General features: G+C 44.0%; 1 protein-coding gene across 1 annotated transcript in view; it reads left to right on the top strand.

Annotated features, from left to right (window-relative positions):
- Window positions 1-19,715, top strand: part of CYP20A1 (cytochrome P450 family 20 subfamily A member 1) — a 40,432-nt gene that overhangs the window by 3,681 nt on the left and 17,036 nt on the right. Inside the window, exons 2-6 of the mRNA XM_068121994.2 lie at window positions 6,723-6,772; window positions 9,438-9,604; window positions 12,906-13,045; window positions 14,094-14,261; window positions 16,341-16,419. Of these exons, the coding sequence (XP_067978095.2) occupies window positions 6,723-6,772; window positions 9,438-9,604; window positions 12,906-13,045; window positions 14,094-14,261; window positions 16,341-16,419 (604 nt within the window). The remainder of the gene's footprint in view (window positions 1-6,722; window positions 6,773-9,437; window positions 9,605-12,905; window positions 13,046-14,093; window positions 14,262-16,340; window positions 16,420-19,715) is intronic.

Genomic DNA, 19,715 nt, shown 5'->3' with positions numbered 1-19,715 from the left:
AAGGTGAGCGGAGAGCCGAGATTTCGGCAGTTTAACCATCAGAGGGTTGCTGGCAGATCTTGTGCGACCTGTAGGAATATTTGGGGGACAGAGCACAGAGAGAGCTGGGGGTGCAAGGCCGGAGAGGAGTCGGTAGAAGACAGAAAGACCACCTACCTGCCTGCGGTGAGTGAGTGAAAGGCCCTCAGAGATAGCTTCATCGCGGGAGATTCCAATAATTCTGAAAGCTTTGGTTTCAACAGCGTGAAGCCGAGCTAGGTGTGAGGCAGGAGCACCGGCCCATAGGGGAGAACAGTATTCCATTGAGCTGCGGATGAAAGCCTTGTATGTGGTGAGGAGCTCAGGTGTGCCGAGGAAGGACTTCGCACGACGGAGGATGCCCAGTCGGCGACTGGCTTTGGAGGCCAGCTTGGAAATGTGGTTTTCCCAAGAAAGATCATGGCAGATAGTGAGACCCAAAATCTTGAGCGACAGAACTTCTTGGAGAGGATTGTTGAGAAAGTAGATGGGAGGGTTGTCCAGTCGATCTTTTCGGAGAGACATAGTAAGAGTGTGAGATTTGTCAGGATTGAAAGACATGTTCCACTTGTTTGACCAGTCTGTGATTTTGTCCAGGTCTTCAGAGAGTGAGGAGGCAGCAGACTGCCGATCTGAGGGAAGAGGAATGGAGCGGCAGAGAGTGGAGTCATCAGCAAAGAGATAGAGAGGATTTTCGAGAGAGTCAGAGAGATCATTGATGAAGACCAGAAAAAGCACGGGGCCCAGAACACTGCCTTGGGGAACTCCAGCCTGAACAGGAAGAGGAGATGAGAGAAACCCATTCAGGGCCACACGTTGACGACGACTAGAGAGGAAGTCCGCCAGCCATGCGTGGAGATTTCCATGGATACCAAAGGAGGAGAGTTTGGTGAGCAGAGCGGGGTGCCAGACCGTGTCGAAGGCACGTGATATGTCGAGGGAGACAGCTCTAATTTCCTGTTTGGCATTGAGGACCTCCATCCATTGTTGAGACAGCAGAAGCAGCATGTCCAGAGTAGAGTGACCTGGTCTGAAACCAAATTGATGATCAGAGATCAAGCCATTGGAGAAGAGGAAAGATTTCATATCAGAAGCAATGATGGATTCCATGACTTTGCTGATAATTGGGAGAAGGCTGATTGGTCTGTAGTTGCTAGGATCTGTTTTTGCACCTTTTTTGTGCAAAGCGGTGATGTTGGCTGATTTCCAAGCAGATGGCAGTTGACCTTGAGCAAAAGAGAGGGTGAAGAGAACAGAGAGAGGGTGAGATAGAGCAGCAGAGCAGGATTTTAGGACCCGTGGGCTGATGCCATCGGGTCCAGTTGCAGAATCAGAGTCGAGGGTTGACAGAAACTTTTCCACCTTGTCAGGAGGAAAGGACACGGAGTCCAGGAGCAGCAGGGTATGACTGGGTATGGTGGGTACAGAGAGGGATGGGTTTGGGACACAAGATTTAGAGGCAAACACAGAGTTGAGGCATTCAGCTTTTTCACGTGCGGAGTCAGCTGTGTAGCCGTTTGAGGTAAGGGAGGGGATGGAGGGGGAACAAACACCAGAAACGGATTTGACCAGACGCCACCAGGATTTGGAAGAGGGAGACAGATAAGAGAGTTCGGTCTTGAGAACGGAGAGATATTGTTTCCTGGCTCTCCTGAGGGTGGACACACACTTGTTTCGGGCTTTGTGAAAGGAAATGAGATTTCCTTCCGTTGGATTTGCTTTCCAGGAGACGAAGGCAAGTTGTTTCTGGGCAACAGCCTCACCACAAGATTCCGTGTACCATGGACGGGAGGAAGGGTATGACAACTGAAGACGAGATGGGATAAATCTGTGCATGAGAGAGAGCAATTTACTTTGGAAGAATTCCCAGGATGAGTTGATGTCAGAGGTGGTAGAGATGGGAGACCAGTCCAGATGATTGATGGCTGCTTGAAGACCGTGCCAGTTGGCCTGAGTGAAATGCCAGACTCGTCGACGCTGAGCAGGCTCCCTGAGGATGGTCAGAGAGATGTCCACTTTAACAAGGACATGATCAGATGATCCGATCGGAGCAGAAGAAGAGCAGCAGACATTTTCAGGGAAGTTAGTCATAACCAAGTCCAGAAGAGAAGATGTTCCGTTGACTGAGATCCGGGTCGGGAAATTGACAGATTGTGTCAGTCCCAGTGAGTCGCAGAAGTCCTTTGCTGAGGAGCCATGGCTGGTGAGAGAGGTACCCACACCCAGCCAACTGGCATGATGACAGTTGAAGTCACCACATATGAGGAAGAGAGAGTTGGGATGAGTAGATAGAAGTTGGTCCATATCATCAGACAGCGAGATGTAGATGGAGTCATCACTGTTTGGTGGACGGTACAACACACATATGAACAAGAGGTGGGAGCGAAGGGGAAGCCGTAGCCAGAGGTATTCCTGGGGGTGAGGTGGAGAGAGTGCAGTGCAGGGCGAGTGAGGAAGAGAGTTTTTGATAAAGATAGCAACCCCGCCTCCAGGACGAGGCTCAGGTCTATCATACCGGAGGAGGGAGTAGCCCGGGAGAGATACTATGGAATCAGAGACATCATAAAGGAGGAAAGTTTCTGTTAAGCAGATCACGTCTGGTTTGACAGAAGCAACCTGTATGGAGAGATCAGTTAAGTTTGAACGAAGGCCCCGGATGTTTGAGGTCCATACCGTTAATGAAGAGGAAGGGGGAGCATCAGATACAGAACAGGGGGGAGGAGGGGTAGGGTAAGATGTGGAAGAGGTGGAAGAGGTAGGGAGAGCTGTTGAAGGTGTGTCAGAGATTTCAGAATAGCTCGGAGAAAGGGAAGGATGGGGCGGACAAAAGGTTTGATGGTGATTGGGTGAGCCACAATGAGGTGTTATTTGAGGAGGGGGAAGAGCAAGGCAGAAGGTTGGGGGAGATGGAGGTGAGAGGTTGAAGGGGGAAGAAGCGGGGAGGACGCTTTGAGGAGGGGGAGTGAGAGGGGGGAAATTGAGAAGCAATGAGGGTGGGGAGATTTGAAGGGGAGGGGTGAGGGGGGAGTTTGGGAGGGAAGGGACAAGGGGAGGGATTTGAAAGGGATGGGATATGGGGGAGATTTGGAGGGGAGGGGTGAGGCAGGAGTCTAGGAGGGGAGGGGCGAGGGGGCGTCTTGGCGGGGAGGGGTGAGGGGGTAGTTTAGGAGGGAGGGGGCAAGGGGGGAGATTTGAAAGGGATGGGTGATGGGGAAGATTTGGAGGGGAGGGGTGATGGGGAAGATTTGGAGGGGAGGGGTTATGGGGAAGATTTGGAGGGGAGGGGTGAGATTGGATTTTTGAAAGTGTACGATTTATGGGAAACGAACATTTATTGCAAAATGAGTTTCTTGTGACCTTCGAGTTAAAAATACGTTTAAGGACGCTGGATGGAGGATGGAGTGCAGGAGAGTTTAGGGAATGTAGAAAAAAGGCACTATAGGAGATGGATATTTTTTTTGGGATGAATTGATTTGGTGAGCAAGTCGAAAGCAGCCTTTTAAAGAAGAAGAAGAAAAAGGTGTTATAAAATATGACGGAATACATAACTTGAGGGGAAAGTGTAAACATTGAAGGTTAATGAGTGAAAACTATCTGGGGAAATGGGGGAGAAACACGTGGTCGAAGAACGAACGAACGAATAAGAATGAATAAACGAATGAGAACAGAGAAGGAAATGTTTTTTTTTTTTTTTTTTTTTTTTTTTTTTTTGAGTTGAGATTTACACAAGGAAGTAGGCTATGGGTGAAAAGCCTGGGAATACAGAGAACGAAAGTTATTGGATCACAAACGACGGACCACTGAGAGAAAAACAAAGCCTCAAGGTTGTACAGTGCACACTGTACAAGGCCTTGCTCGCGACACGGCAAACAGACGATCAATTTATGAAAGATAAACACCGAGAAACAACCAAAGTTGCACACAATAACTTCACACACCGAAAGATAAATACAGTTTCGACAAAATACAATTGTGAACAGACTTAACTTCGAAAAACGTGGAGACCGTGTGGAGCTTCGAAAATCCCTGCCGCCGTCTCCAAGATCTCGCGAGATCTCCAGGTTTGAGAGGTTTGATAAAAACTTCTCCACCTTGTCAGGAGAGAAGGACACAGAGTCCAGGAGCAGTTGGGTTCGACTGGGAAAGGTGGGAACAGAGAGAGATGGGTTTGGGACACAAGATTTTGAGGCAAACACAGAGTTGAGGCATTCGGCTTTGTCATGTGCAGTGTCAACTGTGTAGCCATTTGAGGTAAGGGAGGGGATGGAGGGGGAACAAACACCAGAAACGGATTTGACCAGACGCCACCAGGATTTGGAGGAAGGAGACAGGTTTGAGAGTTCAATCTTGAGTGTGGAGAGATAGTGCTTCCTGGCACTCCTGAGGGTAGAAACACACTTGTTTCGAGCTTGGTGGAAGGAACTGAGATTGCCTTCAGTTGGATTTGCCTTCCAAGACGCAAAGGCAAGTTGTTTCAGGGCAACTGCCTCACCACAATATTCAGTGTACCATGGACGGGAGGAAGGGTAAGACAACTGAAGACGAGATGGGATAAATCTGTGCATGAGAGAGAGCAGTTTGCTTTGGAAGAATTCCCAGGAAGAATTGATGTCAGAGGCATTAGAGATGGGAGACCAGTCCAGTTGATTGATGGCTGCTTGCAGACCGTGCCAGTCGGCCTGAGTGAAATGCCAGACTCGTCGGCGCTGAGGAGGCTCTCTGAGAATGGCCAGTGAGATGTCCACTTTAACAAGCACATGATCAGAAATCATGAGGTTTGTGGTATTTGTGCGTTCTCATCAAATCCAGATTACCACCGTGTTACAAGCATGGAAGCTGTATGCCGATGTCTTTAGTGTTTCTGGCCTCAGTGATTCCAATGATGCCACTTTTACCATGACCATACCTCATGAATGTGGTCTTGACTTCCCTGACCAAGTGACCCAAATTTATAAATAGTATTCCTATTGGCTTTTTAAACCTAGGAAATATGGCTAAATACATCAAAATTAAGACTGTATATGCCTTATTAGCCAAAATATTGGTGAAACCATTTTCAGATTAGCAACAATTTTGAAATCTTGAATATTATCAAATTTCCCAATGGTGACAACTTCACACCCACCTGGATATCTTTATATAGGTCATATACATTAATATATAATCAACAGAGAAAAAACTTTACCCGAGAATTTAGCGTTCTGCTCCCTAATGCGTTCCTAACTCTCTGACTCCACTAAGTTACTTGGGTCTGTTCGCCTCGTGTGGGATAGGGGAAGTGGTATCAGGTGTGCATAAAGACACGCCATTGGCAAGGCAAGCCATAACAAAGCCATGCGTGCAAGTTAGGGTTACCATATTTGATTTTCAAAAAAAGAGGACGCAGAGGACAATAAAAATAAATATTAGAAAAGAGTAGGGGGGTAGGGGTCTATCTGTGTCAGTATCTACCAATTCATCTTGTATTAATGTTATATATACTGTATACTAAATGTTGTCTACATTGTGTATCTATAAATAAGAACAAGTGTTACGGCCTCAAAAATCAATGTTATAATTATTCCAATTTCAGTGTGACCTCTTTACCTGTCGATGATTTCACCTACAATTTTGACTTTCACATTTCAAATTTTTTTTTCAGGCCTTCAATTTTGCTAATGAGGTTGACAAGCTCTCTCCTCGAACTGCTTTTTTGTGCTTGTCCGAGTCCACATAAGATTGTAATTCAATAGCACCTTTATTTGCCACAGAGACGTACGTACCAGCTCTACATACCAAGCACTCGGCCTCCCATTTTTCTCAACCACTTTGAAAACACAGGAATTTTGTCTTTAGTTCTGCAGCAAATTTACACTTTCGTTTTGGCTTTGTAAAGAAAAAAATCAAAGGAAAATCAACAAATGTATAACGGTACGGACTCAGAAAGGAATGCCACTGGACTCTCTCACTGCGAGGCTGGACAGGAAGTCTACGCGTGATGTTCAAACGCGTCCATTATGACATGATGGAGTACGGACTTGTACCAAGTTGTCCTGGTCGAAACATTACATAAACACATGCTATCACCATAAGAAAATGTACAAAAATTGTTTGCAAAATAAATATAAGATAAATAAATTAATAAATAAATTAATTAATATAAAATAAGTGTAAAAACAAAATAAATAAGGTAAAAAAGTATCCCACATATGAAAATATATCCCTTTGAAAATGCAAAATCAAAAAAACGGCAAAACTTGCATATGTGCAGATATTTATAAAAACCCGATCGGACGGACATTTAAGGACCGAAAAGGAGGACATATTGGGGGAAAACAGGACGTATGGTAACTCTAGTAGTGTAAGTGGGCATGCTGGAATCCTCTAGTCAATGTCACAGTTGGTTAGTCGATCGGTTGAAAGGAAATGGAAAAGAGAAGGAAGGTGATTTTAAGTGGAAAGGGCTTCTGGTTGGGAAATGCATTGAGCACACAAGGAAGAAGTAAAGTAAAGGGAGTAGAAGAATCCATGGTTTTAGTGCTTGTAAGGTGTATATGGTCCCTATTTGGGAATTTCCCCATCAGTTTAAACAATCAAGTTTTAAAATGCCATCGAAGATAAAATGTACATTGCAATAATTTATGATTGGAGGTGATTGATAATGGCCGTTATAAGCCGACTGTTTCCTTTCCCACATTTATGAAAGCAAAATCATTTTGTTTCAGGCATCGAGGAAATCGACTGGATTTCCAGGCCTGTCTCCAACGGATGAAAAGTACTGTTTTTGCACTTTCTTTTCACCATAAAGGAAGCTAAGTCAGCATTTGCTAGTTCAATCTCAGTTTGTAAATGAATGATTTGAGGACTTCGACATGAGGCCCCCTTTTTAAAAGTGTAAATATTGTTGTCCCTGCTGTTTTTCCTCAGGTTTAAAAGTAAGCTCTTACCAAAAAGACAACTCGCACCACTCTTAGAGACTTTGAGGCTGCGATTGAGTTATGTCTTTTGTACATCATCATTAGGAGATTAATTTTTGAGCTCACCATTATTGGGTCTCAATCACTGATTGGATGTCGAGAAAGATGCGTTGATAAACAAAAACAAAAACGACCGCAGCAATTCAAATTTGCTTTTGGCTAGTATTTGAATCTTTTCTGCGACATTCGGTGTCACGATCATACATTTTGTGCCCAAGGAGGAGACAACCCTCAATACTAGAGTATCACATTGGGACGCTAAAGAAACTGACACTCGTTTGGAGAATCTACGCCATTACTGACGTGGCACAAGTCTAATATCACAATAATACATGATCTCACATGAACCTAACGGTACAGTAGTAGAAACCTCAAATTAACTTGAAAACATCATGGGTCCTCACAATCACTGGGCGATTTTGACTTCTATTCACCCTACAGATCCGAATGGACTCCTTTTTAGTTCTTTCAAGGGTGGCCTTCGGGACAACGTTTTGAAGATGATGATGTATTAATGTGTGCTTGTCCCAAAGTCTGACACGATGGTGTAGCTGTAGAGTACCTGCCTTTAGCTGTCTACTCTGTGTTCGATTCCCGATGCGACTATAAACTGTCGGAATGTTGCTTCGTAGGACAAAGTGTGACAACTTTTGGATGGATTTTAAGCTGGGTGTCCCATTTGCTATCATTTTCTTATTTCTGAAGTCCCATATTCTGTTTTAGAGCGTCAGTGCTGCCGAAACAGTTTCTTGGCAAATGTTATACTGGGTGCTTTGCCATTACCTTCCTAGCAGTAGTTACAGTCGTGGCCAAAAATATTGGCACCCTTGCACTTTTTCCAAATAACTTTTTTTTTCTATTTTCTCAAAAAACAAGTTGAAATTGACAAAAGTATTTGGCCTCCACAATTCTTTATTTCACTGTTAATATTACAGAATCTTTGTTTTTGAATCAGAACTTAATATATCCTTTTAAATGAGAAAATAAAGAGAAATAGCATTGACAAAATTATTGACACCTGAGATTTAATATTTGGTAGCGCAGCCTTTGGACAAAATAACTGCAGTTAAGCGCTTCCTCTAGCCATGAATGAGCTTCCTACACCTCTCTACTGGCAGTTTGGCCCACTCTTATTGTGCAAACTGCTCCAGTTCCCCCAGATTTGAAGGGTGCCTTCTCCCATCTGCTGTTTTAAGATCTCTCCACAGGTGTTCAATGGGATCTAGATCTGGACTCATTGCTGGCCTCTTCAGAACAGTCCAGCGTTTTGTCTTGAACCATTCCCGGGTGCTTTTTGAAGTGTGTTTGGGGTCATTGTCCTACTGCAAGACCCATGACCTTCCACGGAGACCCAGCTTTCTGACACTGGGTTGAACATTGCGCTCCAAAATGCCTTGTAATCTCCTGATTTCATGATGCACACATTCAAGCACACATTCAAGGCACCCAGTGCCCAGAGGCAGCACAGCAACCCCAAAACATCAATGAACCTCCTCGATGTTTGACTGTAGGGAAGGTGTTCTTTTCTTTGAAGGCTTCATTTTGTTTTCTGTAAACATAGAGATGATGTGCTTTACCAAACAGCTCTAATTTGGTCTCGTTTGTCCACAGGACATTCTGTCCTGTTAGGGCACGCCCCTAGTCTAAATGTGATGCGCCTTGTTTTTTGTCGTGAAAAGTTACCCCCCATGAACCCCCTCCTTCCTCTCAAAGTCACTTCCTTAGGCTGTCCATGAGGCAAAACCGAACAACAGACGTTCACAAATAGGGATATATAGAGATAGAGATAGATATAGATATCTCCAAAAGTTATGGACGGATTTGGACAAAACTTGGTGGAGAGGTTTTGTGTGTGACAAGGACGAATCGATTAGATTTTGGTGAAGATCTGAATATGGATTTGGATAAGAGAATTAATTCATCTTTAAATGATTATTCACCATTGAGAGATCAGGCCAAAAGCGATATGTACGAGTCACATGTTATTTAAAAAAGTTATGCATAAACTTGGGGGGATGAGTTGGTTCGGTGACAAGAACAAGCCGATTAGATTTTGGTTCAGGTCCGAATCCAGATCCGGCCTATCAGTGGGATACAAAACATAAACTGTTCAGCCTGGCTAAGGTATGCGCTACCAAGTGCCGTTCTAGTTTGATCTGTTTCACACGATGCTGCAATACTGCTGGGCACGTTACCGAGATAAATCACAGCAAAGCAGCTTTTCTGGTAAACGTAATGGTGTCTGCTTTGCTGAAATATAACCAGATAAACATTTCAACACTTTAAGTTCTTACGTCCAACTGGAAAATAATAATTATTCTATTACCTTTTCAAGCACTTCTTGCAGTAATTAAAACAAATGTATCTTTAAAAATACATGGGGCATAACATTTGATTTTAGATTTTTTTTTGTAAATTGCATGGAATGTTCTCTTTTAAACCCCGTGGAAATGTCTCTTGCAGAGACGGTAATCTAGCAGACATTGTTGCTGCTGGCAGTCTGCACGCGTTTCTGGAGCACCTGCACCGCGATTACGGACCCGCATCCTCTTTCTGGTTTGGCCGGCGCCTAGTTGTTAGCCTGGCCTCACTACCTCTCCTCAGCGAACACATAAACCCCAACCGCACTTGTGAGAACAGGAACATGGAAATGCTTCTTAATTACCTCCGCCACCAAAGGTGGATGGAGGTTGTGTTTTCACCCCTGCTTGTTTGGCTGTTTGCTTGTTTGACTGTGAACAAGATATCTCAAAAAGTTGTGGATGGATTCGGACGTAATTTGGCAGAGATGTAACGTATGTGACGAGGACAAAATGATTAGATTATGGTGAAGATCCAGATTCGGATCCGGCTACTAGAGTTTTTTTGTGTGATTCTTCACCATTGGGAGATATGGCCAAAAACGATACATAGCAGGATATCTCAAAAAGCTATGGACGGATTTGGCCGAAACTTGGTGGATATGTTGTGTGTTTCACATGGACTAATAGATTCGATTTTGGTGAAGATCTGAATATGGATTCGGTTTTTTTTTTGTTTTTTTTCGTATACAAGGTCGAGGCTCGTGAAAGAGCTAACATTAATCACACAAAAAGTCAAACCGACACATAAAACACAAAAAATAAGGGGAGCGGTAGACAAGATGGGGAGAGAGGACACAAACACAACATTTGAGAGCAGGGACATCGGGAGAAATGTTTTAGGGGGAGGGTTTGTGGGGAGGTGGGAGAGGTATAAAACATATGAACACTGCAAGGACTTCCATGAAAGAAGTTGGAATTTCAAAAAAAAAAGAAAAAAAGAAGTGTATCTGGGGTGAATTAGCGGGGGTAGAAAAGATCAAGGTTTTGGATGGGGGAAGATAAGAGCTGGTGGTGAACTGCTGTTTTAAAGACCTGGAGGGAGGAGTGGGATTGAAGAGAGTGGGGGAGTTTGTTCCAGAGGCGGGAGAAAAGGGGAATGAAGGAGTGAAGGTGAGCAGAGAGCCTAGATTTTGGCAGTTTAACCATAAGAGGGTTGTAGGCAGATCTTGTGCGACCTGAAGGTATATTGGGGGGACAGAGCACAGAGAGAGCTGGGGGAGCAAGGCCGGAGAGGAGTCGGTAGAAGACGGAAAGACCACAATAAGAAAGGATACGATAATTATTTAATTTTCAAGTGATTTTTCCTCAATTGAGAAATCAGGCTAAAACCGATACATAGCACTATATCTCAAAAAGTTATGGACAAGTTACGACAAAACTTGGTGGATCAGTTGGTTAGGAGACAAGAACGAGCTGATTAGATTTTGGTTCAGGTCCGAATCCAGATCCGGCCTATCAGTGGGATACAAAACATTAACTGTTCAGCCTGGCGGAGGTTTGCGCTCTACCGAGTGCCGTTCTAGTTTATTATTATTTTTGAGGGATGGAGTTGAGGCTTATGTTTCCCCCACTTTTCCTGTTTACTGTATTTACTTTTGTTTGTTTGTTGCTTTATTTATTCATTCCAATTATTTCATCAATTTATTATCTTGCCAAAACGAAGTTTTTGCAAGATGTATTAGTCAGCTTGTATGTTTGTTTGTTTGTTTGTTTTTTGTTTTTTTGTTTTTTTGTTTGTGGTTAATCATTTTTTTTCACGTTTAGATCACTCTGTAGACCACAGTTATTATTGGAAACTCCTGTAACTTCGCATATCAGAGTCCTATAGAGATACCCTTCAGCACACAAAATTTTGAAGGTCAAGGTCAAAGGTCAAGGTCACTTTGTGGTCAATCATGGAGGTCAACGAAACCCTTATTTTTTGAGTAACTTTGATCGGATCGTCTCCAAACTTCATGGGAATCTAGTATATGGTCCGGCGCTCAGCTGATTAGTTTTTGGTGGCGATCGGCCTTGACCTTCATGGTTAGCGCTGGAGGTCGAAAATTATTGACCCCAAGGTCAAATTTTGAAATCGTAGGTACCATATCGAGTAATACCTCATATGAATGCCCTTGATGAGTGCTTCCCAGATCTGTAAACAGTTTGACGCTATGACGTCATTTGATGACGTCATGACGAAAAAACGGAATTTTCACATTTTGGCAAGATACGGTTCACCCTGTGGGTGACATATGTTTATTTACTTTTTTATTTCATCTGCAAACCTGATGCCATGTGAAGTGCAAAGTTTTATTCCATGTTGAAAATGATTGGATGAAAAAAGTACTTAAGAATGTTGAACATTTGGGAAAACCATTGGCATACCGGTATTTCATTCTCTGTGGTAATGCAGATCATAAATTGCGTTAAAACAAAAAAACTTTGTGAGTTGGGAAGATCCGCATTCAAAATGACAACCGCCCAGCTGGCAAGATTCAGGTCTAACGTTTGACCGCTGAGTGGTCTTCATCTAGGACTGTGCAGACATATTGTGATGGTGTTAATATCGTCCTAAGGGGTAGGGAGCACCATGTGACTGCAATAAGCCGATGGTGAGACTGAACATCGTTTTCATCATTACTGTTTTTGATGACTTTCCAAAGCAGACCATTCCATATAAAGAAGGTAAATTCTAAGTAAGGAAAACAAAAATTGGGGTCCCAAATGTAACGTAATGCCAGTATGAAGGAGTAAACGTGATTAACAATGTCAAGATTATCAAGTAACAAATTAACAATTTTGCCTGCGTCATTTAATGTACTTTAAACTCCTCCTTTTATACCAGTCGGCTCAGTAGAAAGAAGACTTTGTCAATCAAAGCATTTGCCATGCCGGACGACATCATGACATTTTTGGTGCGCAGCGCTTCAAGGCCAACTCTCATGGGATTGTTGCTGCAGTCTCCATTTATTCATTTTGCAACAGGATTGTTGTTGTTGTTGTTGGTCTATGCCCCCTTCCCTCCTATCAAATGCATTACATCCCATCACCCAACCTTAACGGGTGTATCCACTAGTATATAAATAAAGCAACGGTGTTTATCCCTCCGTTCTGCTTGCTAGCTCCTCTCTCACCACTTTGAGTATTGTCGCCAAACTTCATAGGCATAAATAACAAAGTTTTACAATTCCGTTACTGCATCTAAATTTACTTCCAACTCCTCCTTTTATTCCATTTGGCCCAGTAGAAGGTAGACTTGTCAAAGGATTCGCCATACCAGATAACGTCATGATATTCTAGTAGGAAACGCTTCAAGCGCAACCATCATGGGATTGTTGTCTCCATTTATTCTGCTCGTCACAGGATTGTTGTTGTTCTTCTTCTATGACCATTACTGTTCCTTAACGGGTATATCTGCTCGTTTGTAATATATATGGCACCCTAGTTCCATGGACTGGACAGGCTAGAAAACAAAATGGACAGCCAAAAGTGCTAAAAAACAGGAAGTTAAGTGTATAATGAGGTGATTATTATTATTTATGGCACCAAAGAAGGGTAATCCAGAGGTACCACCTCACCCCAATAGGCGATCCATTTGAAGCCATGTTGAAGTCACTTCTGGGCTTCGAGGCCAAAGGAACCCAAGTTGGAGATCACCTTCGCAGAAAGCTTTACGAAAAAGCAGTCAACAAAGCACTTCATGGCAGCATGGAAATGTTGCTTGAGGTGAGTGAGAATCTTACTATAATTCACCAAATGTCCGTCCGTCCGTTCAAAGGTACCGCAAAAACGGCTGAACCGATCGCAATGATATTTTGGGTGGGTAATCATGGGACCCTTTGGAGTAAAATAGGCTATATTGTTTTTCCAATTTTCCAAGTTTTCCAATTTTTCCAAACATGATGGAATAATATTTACCGATATGAACAGTGATGTGGTTTTTATTGAAATTCTACAAATACTGTTTAGATTTTGATGAGAATTATGAACCTGCACCGAATACGGAGGTGGACAGATTACGGCTGCGCAGGTTTGATAATATCCCAATGCAACCATCATTCAATCGTAATGTCAACTCGTTAAACGTTAATCGTTTTGTTAAAGTATCATTTGATGATTGGAATTGAGTGAATACAATTACGATTTTGAATTCGTAATTGTATTCCCCCAACCGTACGGAACTTCACATCAGGATTTAAATATTTGTTTTTGTCACGAATGTTGTTAAAAGTTTATTTTATATTAATGTATATTTGTGATTTTTAGTTATGCTGTTTGGAATGAAAAAAGAGATATCGAGTTCAAGTGAATGACGAAATGCCATGATAGTTTTTACTTTTAAACATGAATTCGCGGATCGCCATATGCAGATTCGCCATTGACTGGGTCGAGAACAAACGTACCTGTTTGTTTGCGAACGGGTACGTTTTTGCTACAGGAATGTGGAAGGTGCTACAGGAATGTGGAATTTATTGGTTTCATGCTTTAGCATTCGCCGTTTCTGCATTGTCTGTTTGCTTCTGGCCTCCCACCCGTGCGTAGCATGGGTACCTCAATAGTGGATCTAATTTGTACCCAGTCCAGTCATGCTTCTTTTCGGTTTATATAGCAGGTTGAACTTGATAGAATACTAAAGGATGGACTACTACTTTTCTTGGAAATCTATGGTCCGTTTTACAATTTAGCATCCAGGGCAGCACCTGGTTTCTGACTTGCATCATTTCTGGAGAATAGCTATGCTGCTGAAGACCACAGTAACCCTCTGTGCCCGCAGCTGTCACACGAGCTTCAGAAGCAATGGAAATCCCTGCCTATTGATGAGCACATCCCACTGCATCAGCACATGATGGGATTTGCACTGCGGGCCATCACCTGTGCAACACTGGGCCAGAGTTTTGCTGATGGTAGCCAATTGTTTGCATTACGGCGAAACCACGACACAGTGAGCGATGGTTTACAGAGGTCTCTGTATTTGTCACAAAAGGTTTTGTGACTTGATATCCTGGCTGTTGTGACTAGTTGTTGAAGCCTATGAAAGCATTACAAGGACATTTGTATCGGCTGTGTTGCCTTTTGACGAGGTTATTAAATCGACACTATTGTATTTTTTAATTATCTCGATACATTTCTACTATATTTGCAGGGCGATAAATTATAAATCAAAAGAGATAGCATTAACACTGTATAGGAATTTAGTGAGGTGTCATCTAGAATATTGTGTACAGTTTTGGTCACCACATCTGAGGAAGGATATAGCTGCCATAGAGAGGGTTCAGCATAGAGCTAACTAGTTTGATTCTGGGCCCAGCCAGACTAAGCTGCAAGAAGTGGCTGAAGATGACATGATTTTATCCATTATAAAGGAGGAAATTACAAGAGGATCTGATAAAAATGCTTTAAATCATAATTATCTCATAATAATTGTAATCATTAATCATAAAATCATAAATCATAATCATATTCCCCCCCCACCTTCCCATGCCTCCTCCCCCCAAGCCCTCTCCCTCCCACAGATCTTCCGTTGTCCCTGTTTCTCTGCTGTTGTACTTGTGTGCTTCCCCCTCTCTCCCCATCTTGTCTCCCGCTCCCTTTTTTGTATATTTTGTGTCTGGTTTTATTTTTTTTTGTGATTGATGTTTGCTCTTACACGAGCCTCGATCTTGTATCCAAAAAAAACAAAAAACATCTCATTTGCAGCCTGTGGTTTCCTGGTTTGCATCATTGCTGGGAGTGCGGCTGTGCCCCTGATGCAATGCCCCCTGCTGGTTACAGCAATAATTTGTAATTGTGGCCATGGTGCCAGCGATAGCTCACCTACTCCTTGCCAAGGACACCATGGGATCTTTAACATCCACCAACTAATGCGGACATATGGGACGCCCAGTTTAACGCCCATCCAAGGGACGGCACACACGTTGATGAATCGCCCTGCCTGTGAAACACCTGGATGACAGTTTATAGCTGGGTCGGGATTCAAACCCAGGCTACACAGCTTAGAGGCGAGTGTGTGTACCTTTGGGCCATCCTGCCAGCCCGTATGTTTAGGATAATGAAGGGTTTTTCAGCAGAATGTAGAATGAAGGACCAAGGGCCACAAACTGAGGGTTGAGAAGAGGAGAGTTTGGACAGCAGAATATAAGGCAGGGATCTTCTATTCTGCAGAGTTGTTACCTCTGTCACCGAAGGTGGATGGAGGTTATATTTTCACCCCTGTATGTTTGTTTGTCTGTCTGCTTGTCTGTGAACTGGATATCTCAAAAGGTTGTGGACGGATTCTGACAAAACTTGGTGGAGAGGTTGGGTGTGTGACGAGGACAAAATGATTCAATTTTGGTGAAGATCCGGATATGGATACTAGAAATGTTTTTTCCGGGATTCTTCACCATTGAGTGATAGTGCTAAAACAGATATATGGCACGATATCTCAAAAAGTTATGGACGGATGCAGATGAAACTTGGTGGACAGGTTGGGTCTGTGAGGAGGAAGAATTGTTTCGATTTTTGTGACGATCCGAATACAGACCTGGGTACAACAATATTTTGATTTTTCAAGTGATTCTTCACCATTGAGAGATGGGGCCAAATACGACATACAGCACGGTATTTCAAAAAGTTATGGACGAGTTGTGACAAATCTAGGTGGATGAGTTGGTTCGGTGACAAGAACAAGCCGATTTGACTTGGATTCAGGTGCGGATCAAAATCCGGCCTATCTGTGGGATACAAAACGTAAACTGTTCAGCCTCGCGGAGGTATGCGCTCTACAGAGTGTCGTTCTAGTTTTAACTGTGATGTTCAGAATGTAATTTGAAATAAAGTATAGAAAAAGGTTAAGTAGATGTATGCACTCGACTTAATTTTCATTTATAAACATCTATAACATTGAATGTTCAATCATATCAAGAATATTTGTCAGAACTCTTTTATGAATAAATAGGTTATTTTCTTACATGGCCTTACATATATATGTTCCTTGTACAACTCCAAAGTACTGTATATTATTTCTCTTTTCCACTGACAGTTGTGGTCGGAGATAGGAAAAGGATTTCTGGATGGTTCTTTGGAGCGTGATTTAAACCGAAGAAAACACTTTGATAATGGTGGGTTTTAAGGAGAGAGGGGGAACAATGGTGGGTTTTGGGGAGAAGAGTAATGATACTGAACACTATAAAGGTATAGTGAATACAATGTATGGAATACATTATATGATTTGATGGACTAATTTGTACTTCTAAGGTCACATTACCCTGGCTATGTGACATTAAATCCAAAATGGTGCTGTTGTTTTTCCACACCTATTATAAGCTCATATGTTGGTCAATTTAAAAAATCCTTTTTTTCTCTACATGAGTGAGACTCATGGAAGAAAGAGTAAACAACAACAACAACAGGCATTTTAAGGCCATTTTCCTTGCTAGAGTGGGGGTTAGCCTTGCGGTTCCCATGACGATCTTCTCCATTTTGCCCTATTTTCTGCATCTCTCCTTGTTAACCCCCTTGCCCGCATTTCTTATTCCACCATCTTTAGCCAAGTCTTTCTCGGCCTTCCCCGTCCTCTACTTCCTTCTACATTCATTTCCATCACTCTTCTCAACCAGTCACTTTCATCCTTCCTCAACACATGACCAAACCATCTCAACCTGTTTCTCTTCACAGCATCAATCACAGGCTCTATTCCCATCATCTTTCGCAATTCATCATTTGTCTTCCTCTCTCAACGATACTCCGCACATCCACCGAACCATTCGCATTTCCACCCTTTCCAGCCTTCGTTGCTGCTCTACGTTCATTACCCATGTTTCGCTCCCATAAATCATAACACTTCTCACACATGCAGCATACACCTTTCCCTTCAGCTTCAACGACACTCCCCTCCTCATCAGCACGCCACTCAGTTCCCGAAACTTCTTTCATGGAAGAAAGAGTAAATGAAAAAAATTTAAAAAACACCTTTAGAGGCCATTTTTTCCCCGCAAGCGGGGGTTGGCTTTTTTCGGGGACCGTGGTTGTTGTTGTTTTTCGGTCCCCTTTTTGAAGCAATGTTTTACGGCCGGATGCCCTTCCTGCCGCCAACCCTTTTTGTCGCCTTTTACGACAACCAGGGAATTACCAGTGAACTGGTACTCAATTAGCCGACCTCGGAAGGATGACAGGCTGAGTCAACCCCCCTGGCGTTAATTCAGCGATCGACCGGGATTCGAACCCAGGATCCTAGGATCCTAAGCTGGCACCCTAGCCGCTAGCCCAACACCAGGGTTGGAAGAAAGAGTATAATTGACAGTGGGGACATCAAAAGAATGAATGAGCAGGAAAAGAGGAGACGAAAGAGGGGAAGAAACACTGAAACTAGCAAGTAAGATGGTTGGGTTCAGGTCGGGTATGGGTGCATGCGCCAAAAGTAGCGAGTTGCCACATCCACTTTCTGCCAATACGCCAGGGGCCTCCATCTGGCCATCCCCCAGTCAGTTTCCCATCCCATCTTCTTGAGATGCCAATCAACCTGCTGCAACCATGAGGCACGTGGTCAGCCCTTTGCCCCCCTCTACTCATGAGGCTCCCTCGCTGAGAGAATATGGTGAGCAGGATCAGCGTCAGGAAAACGAGCCACATGTCCAATGTCCATACAGACGCAACTGACACTCACGGACCATACAGGAAACAAATCTCATCTGAGTCTCTCTCAGCAAATGCTCGTTGGACACAAATTGTGACCATCGACAGCCAAGGATTCTTTGACCTGGTACCGAAGGAGTTAAGTTTTTGTCTCAGATCCTTGGTCAGAGTCCAAGTCTCACATCTGTAGAGCAAGACTGGAAACTCCAACGACTTAAAGATTCGGACTTTTGTCCTGCATATGTACTGACAGCATCACACCCAATGATCCAGTGATTGCATCACTCCCCAGCTTCAACCCAGCTGTCTATTGACTTCTGGCTCATAACATGCGGAGACATGAATATCGCTGCCAAGTTAAATTAATCTCTCTGTGACTTCAACATTCTCGTCACAGACAGGTACAGACAAGACAGCAGCATCCAAGATATCATTGAAAGCCTGGATCTTAGTCTTAATCCAGGGCACCCGTAATGCCAGTGGCTCTGACTCCTCATTCAGCATCTTGAGGGCCCCCCTAAGGATATCCAGATTCTCTGCAAATATGACTGCATCATCTGCGAAATCAAGGTCAGAGATCTTGACATTTGCAAACGATGCACCGCAGTTAGATCTCTTTGACATCATCCCCAGACTCCAGTCCATGTAACACTGAAAAGTGTGAGGGCCAGTGCACACCTTGACGAACTCCAGTAACAACTGTAAATAAGCAGGAGATGGAACCACTACCCCTCACAGAGGAATAGAAGTGTTGAGGTGTGCAGTCAGTCTGGGTTTTGAAAGTCTAGGCATCAGGAGGGGATTACTGGACGAATATGTGCATCCTGGAGTGTATCGGGAGCGTCGGAGTACTTAGAGAGTGTAAGGAGCAATGTTGGAGGAGAATCGATTGTAGAAAACAGAGAGACCACCGTCCTGCCTGCGATGTGAGAGCAACACATCCTGTGCTTCGGCCAGTTTACAGCTTGATTGTGCAGAATTCCATCCTAAGGTGTGTGAAGGCCCTTGTTTTCCAAAATATTAGCTGTTTCTTATGGTCCTGAGGAGGAAATTGTCATGGTTGGAATCTGGAATGTCCACAATGCGGAATCTGGAATGTTTACCACCTGTCCCACAATGCAATCCAAGTCATACATTTCAACGGAAATTGCTTCCCAATGTTGGGTGTGATATAATATCCACTTGCTATTAGAAAATAAGTCAACGATCAATAGAGTGATATAGAGTACTGTAGCGGTTACCGCTGGATGTACATAATCGCCTTGCACCGGCCAGAACACGGCCAGACGCGCCTCTCCCGGGCATGCCCGGACTCACTGTTCCCGGGCACGCCCGAACCTCCCGGGCACGCCCGGTCTCGTCTTTCCCGGGCATGCCCGCTCTCGCCTTTCCAGGGCTCGCCCAGAGCGTCCGGGCATGCCCGCTATCGCCTTTCCAGGGCTCGCCCAGAGCGTCCGGGCATATCCGCTATCGCCTTTCCAGGGCACGCCCAGAGCGTCCGGGCATGCCCGCTATCGCCTTTCCAGGGCTCGCCCAGAGCGTCCGGGCATGCCCGCTATCGCCTTTCCAGTGCTCGCCCAGAGCGCCCGGGCACGCCCAGCCTCGACTTGCCAGGCCGCAGCCAAACACGCCCGGGCAGGTCCAGACTCGCCTTTCCAAGGCTCGCCCTTGATACCCGGGCATGCCCGGTATAGCTTTTGCCGGGCAAACTTCCCGACATAAATGTGTATATATATTGTTGCCCGAAAAACGGGCTTGTCAGAATACCTGAGCTGTTTTGTTT

This window comes from Myxine glutinosa, chromosome 1 (genome assembly GCF_964187855.1).
Source record: "Myxine glutinosa chromosome 1, kmMyxGlut1.1, whole genome shotgun sequence".
Taxonomy (NCBI): Eukaryota; Metazoa; Chordata; class Myxini; order Myxiniformes; family Myxinidae; genus Myxine; species Myxine glutinosa.
Note: the sequence above shows the minus strand (reverse complement) of the source record. Positions and strands in the feature narration are given on the sequence as shown.